At 35.7% G+C, this 18,116-nt stretch overlaps 4 protein-coding genes across 4 annotated transcripts; 1 reads left to right on the forward strand and 3 right to left on the reverse strand.

The window, feature by feature from the left end:
* Positions 1-2,203: 2,203 nt before the first annotated feature.
* On the reverse strand, positions 2,204-6,873 carry LOC114525657 (serine/threonine-protein kinase 26-like). Its single transcript, XM_028547059.1, has 9 exons — positions 6,534-6,873; positions 5,982-6,150; positions 5,331-5,607; positions 5,079-5,211; positions 4,590-4,856; positions 4,180-4,286; positions 3,645-3,800; positions 3,226-3,526; positions 2,204-2,919 (listed from the first exon to the last, which is right to left on the reverse strand). Exons 1-9 carry the CDS (start codon positions 6,742-6,744, stop codon positions 2,420-2,422), a joined length of 2,121 nt encoding a protein of 706 aa, XP_028402860.1. The 5' UTR covers positions 6,745-6,873; the 3' UTR covers positions 2,204-2,419.
* Positions 6,874-7,022: 149 nt separating this feature from the next.
* Positions 7,023-12,197, reverse strand: LOC114525658 (TAF6-like RNA polymerase II p300/CBP-associated factor-associated factor 65 kDa subunit 6L). The gene is made up of 14 exons (XM_028547060.1): positions 12,179-12,197; positions 12,040-12,087; positions 10,508-10,680; positions 10,293-10,379; positions 9,876-10,044; positions 9,693-9,740; positions 9,554-9,612; positions 9,409-9,474; positions 9,169-9,246; positions 8,902-8,997; positions 8,692-8,819; positions 8,283-8,415; positions 8,061-8,183; positions 7,023-7,916 (listed from the first exon to the last, which is right to left on the reverse strand). The coding sequence occupies exons 3-14, from the start codon at positions 10,670-10,672 to the stop codon at positions 7,278-7,280; spliced, it is 1,791 nt and encodes a 596-aa protein (XP_028402861.1). The 5' UTR covers positions 10,673-10,680; positions 12,040-12,087; positions 12,179-12,197; the 3' UTR covers positions 7,023-7,277.
* LOC114525659 lies at positions 10,830-16,132 on the forward strand. Its single transcript, XM_028547061.1, has 17 exons — positions 10,830-11,108; positions 11,336-11,371; positions 12,325-12,374; positions 12,629-12,681; positions 12,787-12,850; positions 12,936-13,260; positions 13,355-13,433; positions 13,616-13,659; positions 13,907-13,932; positions 14,035-14,084; positions 14,157-14,203; positions 14,299-14,390; positions 14,627-14,732; positions 14,927-15,024; positions 15,146-15,201; positions 15,286-15,448; positions 15,529-16,132. The coding sequence occupies exons 2-17, from the start codon at positions 11,362-11,364 to the stop codon at positions 15,760-15,762; spliced, it is 1,497 nt and encodes a 498-aa protein (XP_028402862.1). The 5' UTR covers positions 10,830-11,108; positions 11,336-11,361; the 3' UTR covers positions 15,763-16,132.
* On the reverse strand, positions 16,113-17,366 carry LOC114525660 (thioredoxin, mitochondrial-like). The gene is made up of 4 exons (XM_028547062.1): positions 17,239-17,366; positions 16,652-16,830; positions 16,458-16,581; positions 16,113-16,328 (listed from the first exon to the last, which is right to left on the reverse strand). Exons 2-4 carry the CDS (start codon positions 16,825-16,827, stop codon positions 16,209-16,211), a joined length of 420 nt encoding a protein of 139 aa, XP_028402863.1. The 5' UTR covers positions 16,828-16,830; positions 17,239-17,366; the 3' UTR covers positions 16,113-16,208.
* Between the last annotated feature and the right edge of the window lie 750 nt (positions 17,367-18,116).

Raw genomic sequence — 18,116 nt, forward strand, 5'->3', positions numbered from 1 at the left:
TACGAAATATTTTTGATCAAGAACTATAAAAATATTGCCGTATTTTGTCATGTTAAAAGTAGTTTTAAATCGTAATTCGTATGTAAGAAGCGAGGAAAATTATCAGAGATTAGTTTACTATATTTTTTTATTAGTTTCGGTCAATTTAATTGATGTATTTTGTCAAAGTCTAAGTGGTAAGTTTCGTAACGTAAAAAAGAGCTTCCTACCTTATGTAATTATATATTATACATTACATTGACAAATTGCCGAAAAATTTTTCGGCCGCTAATTTTGGGCCGCCTATGATGGAAACTCTTGAAATAATATAAACATACATACGAATTTCACTCGCAAAATTTCATATCAAAACAACGAGAATCCCTCAAATAAATTATCACAAATACATTTTAGATACTCCAACAACATTATTCCATTAAAAATATTTTAAAAAACAAATGAAAATGCACAAAAAATGTACAAAACGTTTGCCTATTTGCCCAAAAATATCGTGGGACCATGCGAGACATAAAATGCGGTTTGAGAAACGAATCTGATTGGTCAAAAAAATAAACAAATGACGTGTGCTTGTCAAGCATACGGGGGGTAAATTTAAAGTTTAAAGCAGGTTGAAAAAAAACGTGAAGACACAAAAAAATTAAAGTTTGTATAAATACCTGTTGAAAATTTATAAATACCATTTCTATGCGAACGTTTTAAACGCAAATGGACTAGAATTTTAAGAAGACTGCAAAGGTTAAACCGGTTTTTCAACTTGCTTTAAACTTTAACTTTACCCCCCGTATGCTTGACAAGCACACGTCGTTTGTTTATTTTTTTGACCAATCAGATTCGTTCCTCAAACCGCATTTTATGTCTCGCATGGTCCCACGATATTTTTCGGCAAATAGGCAAAAGTTTTGTACATTTTTTGTGCATTTTCATTTGTTTTTTAAAATCTTTTTAATGGAATAATGTTGTTGGAGTATCTAAAATGTATTTGTGATAATTTATTTGAGGGATTCTCGTTGTTTTGATATGAAATTTTGCGAGTGAAATTCGTATGTATGTTTATATTATTTCAAGAGTTTCCATCCTTCTCAATAACTATATATTTATATGCTTCGCGATCACTGACGTCACTGAACTCGCAACGTAACTGGACTATTTACTTTTTCTTTAAACAATATTTATTGGAATTATTTATTGGGGTTCCTATGGACGTAACAGCAGTGACCGGGCTGCCTGTGGCTTCATAATTGAATGTGAACCCGTTTTTGGGTGCTACTTCGCTCGTATTTAACGGACATTTCGAATGTCAGGCTTGCAGACGTCTGCGTTTCAGGAGCTGTAACATTCGACGACGAATTTGGGCCAGGATAAAAATTACATATTCCGAATCTGTGTTATGTAAGCTTTCTATCGATACCAGTTTCATAAATTTTGAAGCCGTTTTTTGGTGTTTACTTCGCTCGTATTTCAACGCGCATTTAACGTACATCATTACATGCGATTTTGAATCTCAGGCTGGCAGACGTCTGCGTTTTAGGAGCTGTAACATTCGACGACGAATTTGGGCCAGGATAAAAATTACATATTCGGAATCTGTGTTATGTAAGCTTTCTATCGATACCAGTTTCATTAAATGTGAAGCCGTTTTTTGGTGTTTACTTCGCTCGTATTTCACGGACATTTAACGTACATCATTATATGCGATTTCGAATCTCAGGCTGGCAGACGTCTGCGTTTTAGGAGCTGTAACATTCGACGACGAATTTGGGCCAAGATAAAAATTACATATTCGGAATCTGTGTTATCTAAGCTTTCTATCGATACCAGTTTCATTGAATGTGAAGCCGTTTTTTGGTGTTTAGTTCGCTCGTATTTCAACGCGCATTTAACGTACATCATTACATGCGATTTCGAATGTCAGGCTTGCAGACGTCTGCGTTTCAGGAGCTGTAACATTCGACGACGAATTTGGGCCAGGATAAAAATTACATATTCGGAATCTGTGTTATCTAAGCTTTCTATCCATACCAGTTTCGTTGATATACTGCCTGTTTTTAACGGCAAAATAAAAAATAATATATTGTGTTTACGTATCGAATTTAGTGCGGATGAATGTCGTGCTAGCTTCGCATATGTTCGATTTTGTTGTTTTCGGAGAAAGAGCGAATCCTGTGGTGAATCCTGTGGTAGCTTCACACTAGTCGTTTTTATCAAAGTCTTTATTAAAGTTTTTACTAAATCCCAACATTTCATAGAAAAAGAAAGATACAATCGTAATTACATACACTTCACGTGGAGCTACATACACTTCACGTGGAGCTACGTAGCTACGGCTGTTACTATTGAATAAAGTACTATTAATGATAAAAAACGTATTAATAATGATAAAAAAGTACCCAATACTGGTCACTGGCGGAAGCACTGAACTTCATCCCGAAGAATCAAGAGCTTTGAAAATTTTCTCCACCTCGGAAACACCGAAAAAAGACTGCATTACTTTAACAACGACGAGCTTTCCAGAGCTTGCAAAATCGTGGAAATTTTCGCGCACGTAATGTGCCATTTTATGCAACTCAAAGGGCACAGCAACAAAACGATCGTGCTCAAACTTATCCTTACAATCACCTCCGGTGAACCTGGACGCTATCGATTCAAACGTGAGACGGCGCTCCGGAGCAATACGCTCATCAGAAAGATCAACAAATCCGCACATCCCCCATTCGTGATTGTCGTATTTCAGATACACTGTTGTTAGACATATGGCCTCTCTGTCCTTCCCTTTAAGTTCAATTCCCAATTCTTCTTCCAATCCTCTTGCCGCTGTTTTGACTAGTTCTACGTACGTTTTATCACCTCGTTGAACGTAATCTTTCACGGAACAGCTCTCAACCGCACCACAGGTCAATGTCCCAGGACTGGCCATGCCACCTGAAGCCGGATATTCCCGAATTTGCAGGTTAATCATGAACATGAACTTTCAAAGATATTTGGGGAAAAATATCAAAGACATTTTTGAAAATATCTATCTTGAGAAAAGATTGATAAACAAAGATATTTTTGAAAATATCTGTCTTGCAATAAGGGGGGACATCTAGGGGGAACATCTCAAATAATAAAACTAGGCAAAATAAATATTTCATTATGCAAAGCTCACAAATTTTTAGCACACAATTAATGGAAATATAGTCAAAAACTATTCAAAGAGGGTTGTGAAATATTTTGTTAACTCTTTACCTCTCAAAGCTCTACGTGTAAACACGAAGAGTTTTTGTGGTGCATCGTTAGTGATGACTGCGACATGGAGGCCAAATGATGTGCTGAACAATGGATGAACCGCTGTCTTACACGGGAGTTCTTGTAGTTTAGCAGCAGGGTCCAGCTCTTTCCATACATCTCTCATAGCTCGGTGATGAACATAGGTACCCTGAGCAAACTTAAGGACAACTCTTTGCTCTTCTTCATCACCCTCGCGTGGGGTAGCAAGATATTTTAAAGCGATATTCTTAAGGTTGTCAATCTTCTTTTCCTGGGCTGCCTAAACCAGGAGGAAGAAACGATAAAATTGTCATCTTGTCGCTTTTATCATTCCCAGACCGGTCTGAAAAGTGGAAATGGTAAATTGGATGGTAATGGAAGAGGTCAATAGGACATACCCTTTCCCATTCATTATGGTGTTCCAAGTAAGGTTCTTGAAAAGGCCCGTCTAATATGCGATCAACATATTCTTCGTTATCAGTTTCCACACTGCATACTAAACACTCAGGATGATAACCTTGTGGACGCTTATTACCAAATGAGCTAACCAAAGACTGAAAAATGTAATGAAAATTATGATAAGCTCAGACATTCAACGATATTTGAATTCAACCTGAGATAGATATGGACCCAGAGGTATCATTAGACATGATTATGGCTCGTTTCAAGATTCGATATTACACAAAAACGCGTGTGAACAACAATTTAGTTATTTCTCAAAAATCAGTGACTTACAATGCCGAAAAGCAATGCATATAAAGGTTACGTACTTTCGCCTAGTGTTGCATGCAGGTAGGCATTAGCCATTACATTAGAAATAAATGACCCGACCTTCGACAATGACCGCGAACAAACACAGACACAGTGAACTTTGGCGCCTCGTAGCAATCAAGAATCTTAGTTCGTAAGAATACAATAATATCAGCAAATTACCTCATCAACAATACTATCAGCAACAACTATCTGTGTGTCTTTGAGAAAGCCACAGGTGAAGAACTCAGCTGTCTGCATTGTAACTGTGTAGGGATTCGTTGAGTGAGCTAGGAGTAAAGCAGAGATAAATCATAAATCCCAGGTTATAATATACGAATAATACGATATTCACAATATATGAGAAGTTGTTAAATTTGATTGGTTAAACTAACCAACTTATATCAGTCTGCTCATATATTTAAGTAGCAATCTCCAAAAAACGAATAAAAAAACAGTTATTGAATATATGGCAATAACTGCAATTGATATTAGCAGATATTAACAGAGATCACTGAAATATACTGATTAAAGACTGTGAGTTTTATAATCAAAATCCTAGCTAAAGATAATCAGCTGCTTGCTTGCTTTACCTTGAAATTTCTGATTGATGATTTCTCTCGCACCAAGTCGGTCTTTTGGCTCCCATTGTAAGCAATGGTCATAGAGATCTTGAAGTGGTTCTTCACCAAGGTTTTCTGGATAATCTGGAAATGCTTCGAGCGCTCTCTCCGCACCAGCTAAATATGATTCTTGTATGGCCCAGGGCTTATCACCAGTTAACATGTAATGCAAAACCAATCCATAGGAAAATATATCACCTTTCATAAATGCTTCAACTTCCTCCATAATCTTCTCACCTGAATTTAAGAAAATAGAAGTTTAAACAGAATGGTAGTTTAAATACTGTTGGTTGGTGGTTCAATCTGGTTCCTAGTTTTTCCAAATGCAATAATTAATTAGCAAGATCTGGCACTGAACTGAAGACTGCTTGTGTTGGCATATTTATATCCAGATGAAGCCACCATGCAGCCATGATCGAGCAACAAAGACCTTGAAACCAGGAAGAAAAAATACCATACCAAGAATTTCAGGTGCACACCAACGTAGATGAAATTGGCTTTCATTTGTCTCAGTGTCATTTGGACTTTTCAAATGAAGTGCTAAACCAAAATCTGCCAGTTTGAGCCGCATCCTTGTCACACCCTTTTCTAACTATAAGTAAATACATTGATACTCAGCAAATGTACGTGCAGGCATGCATGCATAATGCATATCAGACAACTTCACACATCAAAACTAGCTATGGTTTCCATGAAATTTAGGATACTCACCAAAATGTTATCAGGTTTCAAATCTCTGTGCGCAATTGAAAAACTATGAAGATAATACAAGCCACTCATGATCTGTTCACCAAAATCCCAAACCTGACTTTTCGGCAAGCCATTCACCTCAGGCGATTTCAAACTTTCTACATGATTACTAAGGTTGTCTGGGACATACTCCATGATTATCATAAAACTGCCCTCTTTCACGTTGTAGTCTTTTGTCAAGTCCTTCCTGAGGAAATCCATTCCACGGTATGCAACAATGTTGTCATGTCTCAATAATCTGACATAAGGAATAACACTTGTTTAAATGTACGTTTTTCAGTGAAACAGAAAAATAACCCCTTTTATAAAATTCGGTGTATAGATGCTCATAAAATGATACTGAACACATCAATACAATCATAGTTCAGCTCCAATATTCTTTCACTACAATTACTTTGGGTGAAGCAATAGTTGAAAAACAGGTAAATGCATAAATATCTCTTGCTTTGGTTTATTTTATACCTAATATATCTCAAAGAAAATTGTTTGCTAACAAATCATCATTTTACCAGCTAAATATATTCCATTATTCAAAGCAAAAAAAATGAAAGGAGAAGAATATGCCGACCAAGAACATAGCGAGACATATTAGATCATAACCTCACTACATACCTGAGGATTCGACCTTCATTTAATTTAGATGGGTTTTGCACTGTTTGTAGAATTTTTATGGCAACTGATGCTCCCCTCATTTTTCCTTTGAAGACGTCACCAAATGCACCATGCCCAAGATATTCCCAGGGAGAGCTTGTTAAATCCTCCTGATCAATTCTCTCTAATTCTGGAAATATTAATCAAAAGGCAAATTAGCTATGTTCTTTTAAAATAAAAAAATTGAATAAATTTGAACAAGTATCTTAAATAATATATATCCTGCCCACATAAGTCAGCTTGCTTGCCCGAAACGTTGCACTTTGACTCTAATTTCCTTGCCTATACATCCAGCAGTGCCAAATTCTGTAGTTTTGCCAGCACAAAACTGGCAGAAGAAAGAGGTAAGTCATGATGAAGCTAAGTTTCATCTATATGCCAGCGTATAAAAGGCAGTGTACGTCTAAAGTTAGGGTGTATAACATTGGAAATTTGTACAAATATTTGTACAATAAACAACGGTAACATGCTATTTACAATCTGTGGCAACTAATTTCAAAATTTTTTCTATACCTTGATTGCTTTCGTTACCCAAAACCAGCTTGACACGTTGTTTTATTCTTCCTTGATACTCGATGACATCCTGCAAATCTTTATACAGTTCATTTTCAACGAGCGGAGATAGCCAGCGTTCTAAAATACTCCTAAGTTTCGCGATGCTTTTATCTATCATAACATCTACATTGTCAAAATCTAGAATACTATCAGTGATTCCCGCCGGCATTGCTAGGAAATTCTAAGCCAAACACATTAGGCATCACTAATTACAAGTTACAACACGTCCAACAACTTTGTTACAAGTCTTTGAATACAAGTTGTAACTTTTAGTTTCCCTTTGTTACTATAGGGTGAAAGTGCATGTCTATGAGATTATGTGAGATAACATCCTGCAGGTGTAACCTAATAACCACCGCGTTTAATTTCAGGGGGGCGGAGAAAGAAAACCAGGTTAGCATTGCTTTGGAATTTACCTGCAAATATAACCGCTATTTATCTAGCTTATATCACGATCCAAAAATTTGCATTCTTAAAAATTTTATTGTTTTCGTCGTTTTCGGGCGACAAATTCCAGAGTCCTTTTTTATGTGCATTGCTCTCTATCATAATTTTGTATTCAGATATTGTAAGTGTTGTGGGATATAACACACGCTAAGGTCCTTCAAAGAGCCTCCATTCAAGAGTAAAATGATATGGGTGTAGGTGGAACACTTATAGCCTACTTTTTTCTTTTTACAATAGGCTTGACGCCTCCAAAAATTACAAGGGCAAGCTCAACAAGGCTATTGGCTTCTTATCAAACGATGTTCTTCCTTGGCCAAGGCTTGGTAATCTGCATGTATCTCGATTTACCTTAAAAATATGTTTCGGTCTAGAGTTTTCCAACAAGTTTTGAAACCGAAATTCGCTCTTCTCTCTGTCAAGAAAATAGGGATTCAAATACGAGGATTTTGTCTGGCCCGTTTCAGTTGAAACAGAAAGCTCACTAAGCATTCTTTCCTTCTCTCCTTGCAAAGAAAATGCAAAGGAGGATGGAACCGTTTGCATTCGATTTTCCAGAGCAGTCTGAATCATTTTTCGTATATATTGTAACCTTGATTGGTTGAGCATAGACCGACCGGGACGAGTTACTTTTCCCAACTTGGACATCGTAAAATTCTCATAATCTTCCACGTTTCCGAGAAGTAAAACAAAGGCATCACCGAGGGCAGTGTAGATATGTCTATACCATTCAATAATCTCTTTGTTCAATGGAGTCTGATCCACCAGACCTAATTTGCTGTGTTTGTCCGCCGGCGTGTTTGTGGCATTACCTCTGGTCTTCTGTATTTGGAATTGCTTTTCACGAAGCGTAGCAATAGTTCTCAACTTGGCACGAAATATTGACATCGTACTGATCTATAGTTTGACGTACATAATATACATCACTAGTGTGCAGTAAAATGTGAAACTTCTTGACCATGGTAGAGTGTACTCTTGGACTGTATATGATCAAGAATACAAAATATTATATAACAGCTAATAAGCAATCAACCTAATTACCTTCAAAATTTCTAAAATATGAAGAATTTGAATAAGTTCTTCTCGTGCTACATCTTTTTCCTGGAGATTCCTTAAGTTTTCACAAAACTCTTTCATGTGTGGGAATATAGTTTGTTCAATAGCCTACGATGAAAGAAAAAATCGACTTGTATTCATACTCCAAATCCTTTTCAACCACGTTTGAATGGTTTGAAGTGATATCTGACCGGTGGTTTTACTTACATGATCTCCAAGCATAGCTAAGCCAGTAATCGCGCCATATTGAGAATGCAATGGTCTGTCAGTCGCGTGGTAAATATCTTTTAAATTTCGTAATAGTTGGAGATGAAGCAAGTTTCCAGCATTATTGCACTTTCTTGAAGAACAAAAATCTGATTTAGTCAGGGCGAAAACAGCCACCATAGTACAAACAAGACCCAATGTTAAACACCTTGAGGAAACCTAAACTCGCTTTATTTATACTGGATAACTCTATCAGTTCTAAACTGTTCTTCCTAGTAGAGGTCCAGTAAGCATTATCTCTTATTGATCCAGGGTTGCATCAGAAGGAAACCTAAACAAAACTAACTTAATTTTTACTGATAATCTAGTACTGACATCAGTGCTGTTATCTTCTCGATCATAAACATACCTATCAATATGACAGAGTGTTAGAGCTGCCCTGTTTCGTAAGGCCCAGTCATCTATCCAGCTTGCAGAAACTTTAGAAACAGGCTTTTCAATCAAACAGAACATTGCTGCTCTTACAAGCTCAACAACCTGGTGTATAAAAAGCATTAAAAGCTTTTTTATAGATATGATGATTGCCATGGACACAACAAGACTATATAGACATACGTACGTAGGGTTTAAGATAAAGATGCTTGTTGTCCACCAAAGCTTTGATAAAATCAAATATTCTTAAAAGTTTTGGGATATCTTTATCCAAGGATTGCATCTAGGAAATATCCAAAGTACAGAGAGTGAATATTGTTTGGTAAAGATGGTGGTAAAGTACCAGCTGAGAATGCTTCAGTTATTAACCTGTACAAGGTTGTTATTAACCACAGTTACTACAACTTACAAATGTACCAAAAATAACTGAAGAACAAGAAAGTTAAAAACCCACCGCAGTTGTCAAAAAATGAACAAAGTATGGAAGAAGAATTTGTCCTCTTTGATTGGTCTTTACATCAGTAAGAATGACCTAGGTTTAATTAACCAATGGTATCTTAATTAGTGAATTGTATCTTTCCTCCACTCAAATGTATGTCTTTTCTGTGACACACACTGAACAATTTCCCCCCATTGTTTTGGGATAAAAGATGGGGAAATTAATACACTATTTCTCACAACTTTGGTTAGATACCTTAACTGCTTTATCATTGCCTGTGATTATATTTCTCATCACTTGGTTATAGTAGGTCTTTAGAACCTTTAATTGTAAAAAACAAAAGATACATTATAAAACAGGACTTCAATATTGTAACACATACAGGATAAAATAAACTTACTGGTTTAAGACTGTCAAATTCAGGGTGTTTGACAGCAGATTGTTGATTGTCACCTTGAGCTATTGAAAACAAAAATTTTGTATACTATACAGATTGTAAAACATATGCAGACTGTATAAGTTTATAAACTTGGACATACCTTGTGCTTGACCATCACTTTTAACAACTTTTTTATCTAATACTGAAACTAAAATGTAATGGAAATCTGAATCAAAACTATCCAGCTTAACAAGAAGGATCATTATGACTATGGAATTGTAGATTGTGCTCAAGATCTTCATAGAAAATACAAATGATAAAATAATTTAGTGGTTCTTGATACCTTCGACATTGATATCGCTGCTGCCAAGTTCATTTAATGAAGAGAATCCTTTTGAAAATGCAAGTTCTCTTAAATTGATTTCTTTATCTTCATGAAAGAATAGATCTCCATCCTTTGTTGATATGCTACTGAATATATTGCTGTTCTTTGAACCATATCCATAAATTGGCTGGAAAAGTGGAGTATGACATACAAACAATGATTTTATACCAGTGGCTACCTAACAAATCATCCAAGTATGAATGTTGCCCAATATACACAACTTCTCGTCAGAGGATAATTTGTCCCACTGTGAAAATGTCAGTTCTAATTATTTATTTCTTTAGAGATTGATTGCTCTCACAGTCAATGATCAGCAAAATATTAGCATTGCAAGGCTACATCATCAGTCAGGCTACTCTACTGATCCCTACTAACCTCAACATGACTCCAAAACAAGGCCCTGTTTATATCTTCCCCTGTCATATGATCTCTTTTACTGTGGTGCACAAATTGGTTGGCATTCTGTAGGTTATATCATTGCAAAGGGAAATAAGTCAATATGTTATGGATTGAAAAGCATAAAAAGTGTTGAGTTACTGCTGTTTAATTATGTGAGAATACTATAGTAAAATAATGTATGTTTTATTCACCTTAACTATTTGACGTATTCTGTAAGAGGAATCCTCGGCCAATGTTGCAGCAACTTCGCTGGACAGATAACCAATCCCAACCGACTCACCGAGAAGTTTTATAGACTTTCTTGGAACAACGCAAAATTGGTTTTCCACTCCTGTCAGTCCTGTGCGCTTCGCCATTTTGAGATCTGAAAGTTGGAAAAACTTCATGTAAGAAGATGGTAATGATATTTCACATTAAGGAGGCTTCGGTCCGTCACAAATGAAACATTTCAGCAACCTCGATCCCAGGTGACATTCCAGTTTCCACTATGCAAATTGCTACAAATTATTTTTATTTACACGTATCCACAAGACAACAAAATGTTGTTTGGTGTTTTCAATATTTTGCTATACATGCATATCGCTTGTGCCAAAGCAATTTCCGCAAAAAATTTAGAGGGTTTCGGTGAAATTTGATACCGAAAGCACAATTATTATCGGGATTATTATTGTACAGTTTTATACTTCCTGTGTGGGCAGAATTCTAAGAAAAGAAGAGCCAATTTCTTGTATGAAGGCTTGGCGTGCTTATTATTAATTTCAACATTTCGTACACAGGACGCGTGTTTTCAGGGTAAGTTCACATTTTGCATCGTCAAATGTTCAATACTCAAGTCAAAACACAAATCCTCGCTTGAGAAATTTTAACAAATGCATAGCATCGAAGCAGGTCGCGGCAGTTTACGAATCAACGCGTTTTTAAAACATATCGATGTGCCTCTATAGTTATTTACACACGGCTCGCTAACATATACATCTAATAACTATTGCTCTAACTGTTTTGTGGTTGCTTTTTTTCAGGGTTTTGTTAAGCTTGTAACTTCACAATGTCCTCAGGTATGCGGTTGTTTTAAAAGTCTAACCTGGTATGAACCAGGCACACAAAAATGTACAAAAGTGTGTTTGTATTGTACAATTGTTTGAAATATGTGTATGGGGACGGAATGATTGCCCGTTTGAGTATTCTATCGATATCTTCTATTGAATTTTCTCGTACTAATGGGTACTATTTATTAGGAAATTGATAAAGCGATTTATTAAACACTGAAAACCGACCAGGCGTTGCTAATTGTGGGGATGCAAGAACCGTTTTCGACAAGTTTAAATAAACAAATTAAACCAGCGATTTTACTCAAGAAGAATTGCATGCAAATCTACGATGAATTCAAAATTTGATTAGTCAAGTAGCTCCTTGCCCTTCCTTGTTTAACTAATTCTCCGTGTATTTGAACAGCAAAATATCGGGGTAGCTAAAACTCTAATTTAAAGATTACCGCTTTTTCTAAACGAAGTTCAATATTTGTGCTGTTTACCCTAAAAGGTGCAGAAATATTGTATCAAAGAGAATTATAGAGCATATTCCGGGGCTCTTCGAAATTAATAAAATATTTCTGACCAAAAGTAATCGCTTTCCACTCTTGTCTACCTTATCATAATCCTTGCAAAAGGTTATCAAAAGTATAATTATGAAGTATTAAAAACTGCATGTATATGCATGTACTCACTATATTACACCCCAATGTCACAACAATATCATGATTCTAATTAAGAACCTGGTGAATGAGATTTAGTCTATATTAAAGCACATATTTGAAACTTATTGCCAACACACATCATTGTCATAGAGTACAATCTATCACCCACCTGCACAACACCCCACAAAGGCCAAAGCATCCTATGCACTAGCAAAACCTAGACTTATGGTTTTCTTTGTAATATACCATGTAAGGTTAATTTAAGTGAGCTGGGAACCTTTGTTCATTGTTCAACTTCTACCTTTTATATCTTAGACGGCGAACATTTTAATTTTGATGCAAATGCCAATCATTACGCACCACAGGTAACTGTTTAGATAAAATATATCATAAATGGCAACTTTCAATTTGTCCTAATAGCAGCAATGCAGTGAGCATCATTAATAACAGTAAACCTGTCCCAAAATAAACAAATCTAAAATAAAGAAAATAAGTTGTTGTGTCACTCCGTTGATTGAGCTTTGGGCTATATAGCAAAAGATTACAAAGCTAGATTTCTACTTGCTTGTTACCTTCACAGCAGCATGTAAAGTCGCTGAAATATTCATTTGAATTGTAGGAGGACAGACATTCTCCACCAGCATTAGATGAAAGTCATGAAACAGTGAGAAGGTAATGGAATTTTTATATACAAAAATTTTATATACTAATTAACTGACAACGAAAGGTCATGCAAAACAGCTAACTTGTAATGATTCTTTTATCTTCCTTTGGCAGACCTCCTTTGTTGACAATCCCAAGGCAAGGCAGCGTCGACTTCACTCGCTATGAGGATATACTGGTAAAGAATTCAGTCTATACAGTGTTTAAGCCACCCAGCTTCAGATAATCAAATTAAATGATATATTTATTATTGTCTTTGGTAGAAACAAACAAAAAGATACAATACAATATCGGATATTCCATATCATATAATTAGCGAGGTTCATGATTTGTTGAACATTAAAAAGGAGAATCGCATGGATTGGCGCAATGTTGCATCAAGAATGGGTGTGAAACCAACAATTATAGAAAAATTCGAAAAAGAAATAGGGAACCAAGAAGATGAAAATCACAAGGGCCCATCTCAAAGATTATTCAAAGAAATATCTGATCAAAAGATCACAAAACTTCTGCAAGTTTTATACCAAATGAATCGTCATGATGTTTTAAATGTATTTCATGATGATATGTGTGAACAATCCAGTACTGGTATGCATCATTTGTTAGTTGTGCTTATTTATAGTTAGTTAAGTACCACATTTACTTCAACAGTGAATTAACTCAAAGTATTCCATTTGTTAAGCGTTGGAAAGGAGAGAAAATTTCAAAAAATATAAAAACCCTAGCCAAGAAACCACACCTGTTAGTGGATCATCTACTAGGTATGTGTATGTATATCTGTATGTAAATTAATTATCTGCAGTGCAATGTGGTAGTTGAACTCAAAGCATACTGCAGTTAATACATCCATTTTTGAGTAACTCCATCTGTCCAGTGACATGAAGTGACAGGTCTATTCTTGCTCTAAATGTTTTCTGAAAATTATGTTTTTCATTTTATACAGTGAGTTCATGCCATCTCCCTGCACACCAAAAAGTCCTTACAAAGGTAAATAGAAAATCAATTATAATTTGAAGAAAAACCAGGGATTGCAGCAATATACTGCAAAGGACAGAGAGGGGAAGGGCTAGGCAAAATACCAGGGTTCTCAGAGGGTACTGGAAATCTAGTGCAATTGGTGATGCCTTTGTTGGTGGTAGGTATCTAAGGTTGGGGGGTTATTGCTAAGGTTGGGGGGGGCTGTGGTTGGTTCGCTCCAGCCTTGATATACTAAAAATTGAATTTTTTTATATAGATGCTGGTACACCCAGTAGTGCAGAGGTGATATACCATGAAATTTTTTACCATGCAAATAATTAAAATTATGGTCAGCTAAGAGTAATATGGCAATTAATTAATATATGTTTCACAAATTTGTTACAGCGCCCAGACTCTGGAGTGGGCAGTTTAAGATCACCACCTTTTGAGAAAAGGTATATCTATTTAGCTATTTATGCAATTTTAACCATCATACATTAAATTAATTTACTTTTACATTGTCTCAGAGAGAAAAGTGGAAGTTTTGCAAAGCAACATACAGATGATAATTTAGGTTTGTTGGTTACATAAACGTTATGTGCTCTATATGGCCTAAATCTCAATCCATTATTAATATATGATATATACTGTATATGATTTCAATTTAAGCTCCTCGTGTACAATCATCAATAAGCTTCCACACATCAGAATCTGATCATTTTTGGCGTTCAATACCACCAATCCCCAAAGCAACAACAAAGGTATGTTGATTTCAACCTTGAATATAAGTGACTGTAGATCGACTGTTGAGTTGCAAACAACAATTGCTGACAATCAGAGCCAGCTAACTGAAGATGCACCTGGACCAATGTATTTATAAGAGTACCACTAAGTTAACAAGCAACCAATTACCGCTGTGCCGAGCCTTGATGCTTTCTTGAAAAATTGTGCTCCCTAATATATGTTACACTGTGTAATGCTTACTACAAATTTCTAGGAGTGGAGAAAATTTGAGGAGTTGTTGAAAAAAGAGTTTAAGGAGGAAAGCCAGAAAAGCCAGATCATGAGATTTATTTGCTATGTTTTAAAGATTGAGCCTTATGGTAAGCCAATATAATTATGTTAAATTGCTTACATCCATTTTATTTCATAAAATTAATTGTATTGTGACCTAGAAATAGAATATGAAAGTCATTACCTAGCATGATGTTTGTAAAGTTTTCATCAGCGCTCAAAATGAAGCACAAAAGTTGTATGTTGGAATTAGTTTGTGACCACACTGACTTTTTCACTGTAGAGGAACGGCACAATAAATATGTCCATGATCGTGATTTTGCCAACCTGGTAGCCTGGTTTGGTCCAATTAAAACTGGCAATGATGGTCTTTTTTACAAGGTATTTCTTTCCACACAAAACTTAATTGTTGAGCACAACTACTTTTGTTAATGTACATGAGTTTGAGCTGCTGTTAAGTTCTACTTAATTTGAACAAAAATATTGTTTGAACAAATTTCAGATTGCTGACTTGATGAAAAAATCTACTACCTACAAAACTAACACTGGACCACACAGGTATATACTGTATTTTGTCTATGTATTGTAGTAAAGACTTTTGAAAGCATTCAAATGTTTGACTGTTTTTTAACCCTATTTTAGCTTCTTCGCTGGATATATGACCAAAGAAGATGCAGATCAGCTCATAGGCAATGCAGAAAAAGTTGGAACATATTTGATCAGATTTAGTTCAACGTATGCAGATACAGGGTCATTTGTTGTTTGCTTAAAATCAGACACTGGTCCAGAACATGTGCTTCTTCAGGTAATCAACGTAACTCTGTTATTCCAATGTTTTTTAACTCATTGTGATACGAAACAAAACTATATTGCTCCTTGTTTCAGGGCAACCCAGAGACGGGCAAGATCTCCTATGATGGTAAGGACTATGATGATCTAGTTCAACTTTGGAGAAGAGGACTATGCATGGGTAAAGTGTCGCAAGACAGAAAAACATCATGCACAACAATATGCCCAAACCTACCTCTAAATGCTATGTTTAAACCCTATGGTGCTGGTCCTAGCCAATCCCAGCCTGCTGGCAGAGGGAGGGGGCGAGGAAGAGGACAGGAACGTTAGATAAACAAGATCTATTAGACTGCAGCAATAAAAATTGAGGTCCTACTTGATCAACTAAAACTAACCACTAATGGCACTGTATTGTTATAACATTGTGCATAGTTTGTAAAGTTATGCTGTTTCATGCCAAGGAATTGATCTGGTAATTGAAACAACATCAGATTTACAGTACAGTTATCTATTTGTTTTACAGTAGAAAAGTTCATGCACTTGTAAAACTCAATAGTGCATAACCTGTGATGGTTTTAGAATGCGAGGGTTTTTGAATCGTAATCTTTTTTTAGCAAATGTACATGCCAATTCCTAGAATAGATTTTAAATCAGCCAGGTAATGTTTGTACTTAAGTGATTAGTAAAAATTTCATTTGCACAATTGTCTATTATTTATATATTTGATATATCACTTACAAACTTTACACAATTGGGCATCAAAACTTGGCTAGTAGTCAGTCACCATTAGTGATTTTAGCCACAAGATTTTCTAGCTGTTCATCATTGCCCAGGCCAACTAATCTGTCAACAACTTTGCCATCCCGAACTCCAAGAACAGTCGGTACAGCTGTAACCTAGCAACCAAATTTGCATATGCTATTTAGTCTTGTTTTCTCTGAATATCCTTAAGTAACATAAGGACCCAAATTAATCTGTGTGCGCATTTTCTATTCGTTGAGTGAATACCTACTGCATGAACATACCCCATAATTCATAGCTAATTCAGCATTCTCATCAATATCAACCTTAGCAAGTTCTACAGCACCATCCTTCATATCAATAAGTGAATCCAATTTAGGGGCTAGCTGTTTACATGGACCACACCATCTACACAAAGACCAAAGCAGGTTACTCATTTTTGCGATATAAAAAATTTACTTTTTTCATCTAGACTTACGTTGCATGAAAATCAACCAGAACAGGTTTTTTAGACTTCAAAACTTTCTCAGTGAACTCAAAGTAGTCCTTCACTTCATAATTCCTTGCTGCTGTTGTTGAGATGTACTGTGAAACACCAGCAAGGTGTCTTGGTGAGAAAAATGCTCGGTGATGAGAGACTAATCGATGAGCCATAACCTGGAAAAGATGGTGGAAAAATTCAACAAAGTGATGGACAATAAAGTGATAAAGTTATATCAAAATGATATGGTGTTAATAGGTTGATCTAACCAGGATATTTTCAGACAATTATTTATGACACTTTCTACTTTAGACACTTGAGTTTTTTCTGCTAAAAGTGTCAATGTCTTTTGTAATTACCCCATCAGCTTACAATGCATATACAATTATTTTTCCTAATATTTGATTTTGATTTTCGACCCAATCATGCTTAAATATATAACTAATTACTAGTTTAAACCATAAAAATTAGCAAGACTGCAGTCTCCAGACAAATGAACTATTTTAATAAAACTATCTCTCATAAAGCCCCCCCCCCCCCCATTGAATGGATTTTAATACGTTATATTGTGTTGTGATACTTACAGAGCTGTTGAACTGGTGCAAAAGGCGGGAGAAAATAAAAAAAATAGGACGAGAATCTGGCAAAATGATCAAAAAAATATTTGTTGTGTTTTGCAATTTGCAACATCCATGGCTCCCACGTTCCAGTTAATCCATTATTATGACGTAATTTCATTCAGTTCAACGCTGACCGCTGATACCGTGGGGACTCGAGATCTTTGGTCTTTCAAAATGATTTCATCTTCAAAAATGAATCCTGCAAAACTGCAGTGCAAAATTATATTCTTTTCAATTTTTAGAAAAATAGTGACGAATGATTTATGTCGGATTTTCTTTAGTGTACCTTTTCAAATAAAAAAGAGTTACATTTTGAACACAGCTTTACATTCAAGGCTTACATATCACATGCGCAGAACGGACTAAAGGTTGACCGTTTCTCGAAACTTTATTTTTCAAACACCGTAAAGTTTACTTCAAATTACTCTGAGTATTATAAGATTAAATAGGAAATAGCTTAAATGGAGCGATGCGAACGATTATTTCGGCGTCAGATGTTCTAGTGTCGTAAAATTACCATATAAATAAGTCAAGTTGTCATCGTCTTTGTTCAATTTTCGCGCCAAAACTCGCTGCACGCAGATCAGGCGTTTTCGCTGTTCGCCAATTGTTCAATTCGTAATTGCCATGTGCTGTGATAAATCAATAAAATAACCGTTTCCTGATTTTTTATCTTTAAATTTCCCGCCTCATGACTGCAACGTTTCTCTATGCCTATGATTATAGATTCTTAAAGTGTAAAAGATCTTTAATTACTCAGGAATGTGCTTATTCGTCTAACCAAAGTTTAAACTCCGGTAAAAACTCTAAAAGAAAACAGAAATCTCTTTAGGTTAACAATA

The sequence above is a fragment of the Dendronephthya gigantea genome, unplaced genomic scaffold (assembly GCF_004324835.1).
Source record: "Dendronephthya gigantea isolate DGI-Jeju-01 unplaced genomic scaffold, DenGig_1.0 000035F, whole genome shotgun sequence".
Classification (NCBI taxonomy): domain Eukaryota; kingdom Metazoa; phylum Cnidaria; class Anthozoa; order Malacalcyonacea; family Nephtheidae; genus Dendronephthya; species Dendronephthya gigantea.

What these genes read in the sequence shown, in the direction of transcription:
- LOC114525660 (XM_028547062.1), bottom strand. Translation starts at nt 16,827, where the DNA reads ATGGCTCATCGATTAGTCTCTCATCACCGAGCATTTTTCTCACCAAGA. An exon ending in CTGGTTGATTTTCATGCAAC is followed by an intron (nt 16,582 to 16,651) that starts GTAAGTCTAGAT and finishes GTCTTTGTGTAG; the next exon opens with ATGGTGTGGTCCATGTAAAC. An exon ending in AATTAGCTATGAATTATGGG is followed by an intron (nt 16,329 to 16,457) that starts GTATGTTCATGC and finishes TTTGGTTGCTAG; the next exon opens with GTTACAGCTGTACCGACTGT.
- LOC114525658 (XM_028547060.1), bottom strand. Translation starts at nt 10,672, where the DNA reads ATGGCGAAGCGCACAGGACTGACAGGAGTGGAAAACCAATTTTGCGTT. An exon ending in GCAATGATAAAGCAGTTAAG is followed by an intron (nt 9,247 to 9,408) that starts GTATCTAACCAA and finishes AATTAAACCTAG; the next exon opens with GTCATTCTTACTGATGTAAA. An exon ending in TTCATTTTTTGACAACTGCG is followed by an intron (nt 8,998 to 9,168) that starts GTGGGTTTTTAA and finishes GATATTTCCTAG; the next exon opens with ATGCAATCCTTGGATAAAGA.
- LOC114525659 (XM_028547061.1), top strand. An exon ending in GTACACCCAGTAGTGCAGAG is followed by an intron (nt 13,933 to 14,034) that starts GTGATATACCAT and finishes AATTTGTTACAG; the next exon opens with CGCCCAGACTCTGGAGTGGG. An exon ending in TTTAAAGATTGAGCCTTATG is followed by an intron (nt 14,733 to 14,926) that starts GTAAGCCAATAT and finishes TTTTCACTGTAG; the next exon opens with AGGAACGGCACAATAAATAT.
- LOC114525657 (XM_028547059.1), bottom strand. Translation starts at nt 6,744, where the DNA reads ATGCCGGCGGGAATCACTGATAGTATTCTAGATTTTGACAATGTAGAT. An exon ending in CATCAATCAGAAATTTCAAG is followed by an intron (nt 4,287 to 4,589) that starts GTAAAGCAAGCA and finishes CTTTACTCCTAG; the next exon opens with CTCACTCAACGAATCCCTAC. An exon ending in ACCATAATGAATGGGAAAGG is followed by an intron (nt 3,527 to 3,644) that starts GTATGTCCTATT and finishes CTCCTGGTTTAG; the next exon opens with GCAGCCCAGGAAAAGAAGAT.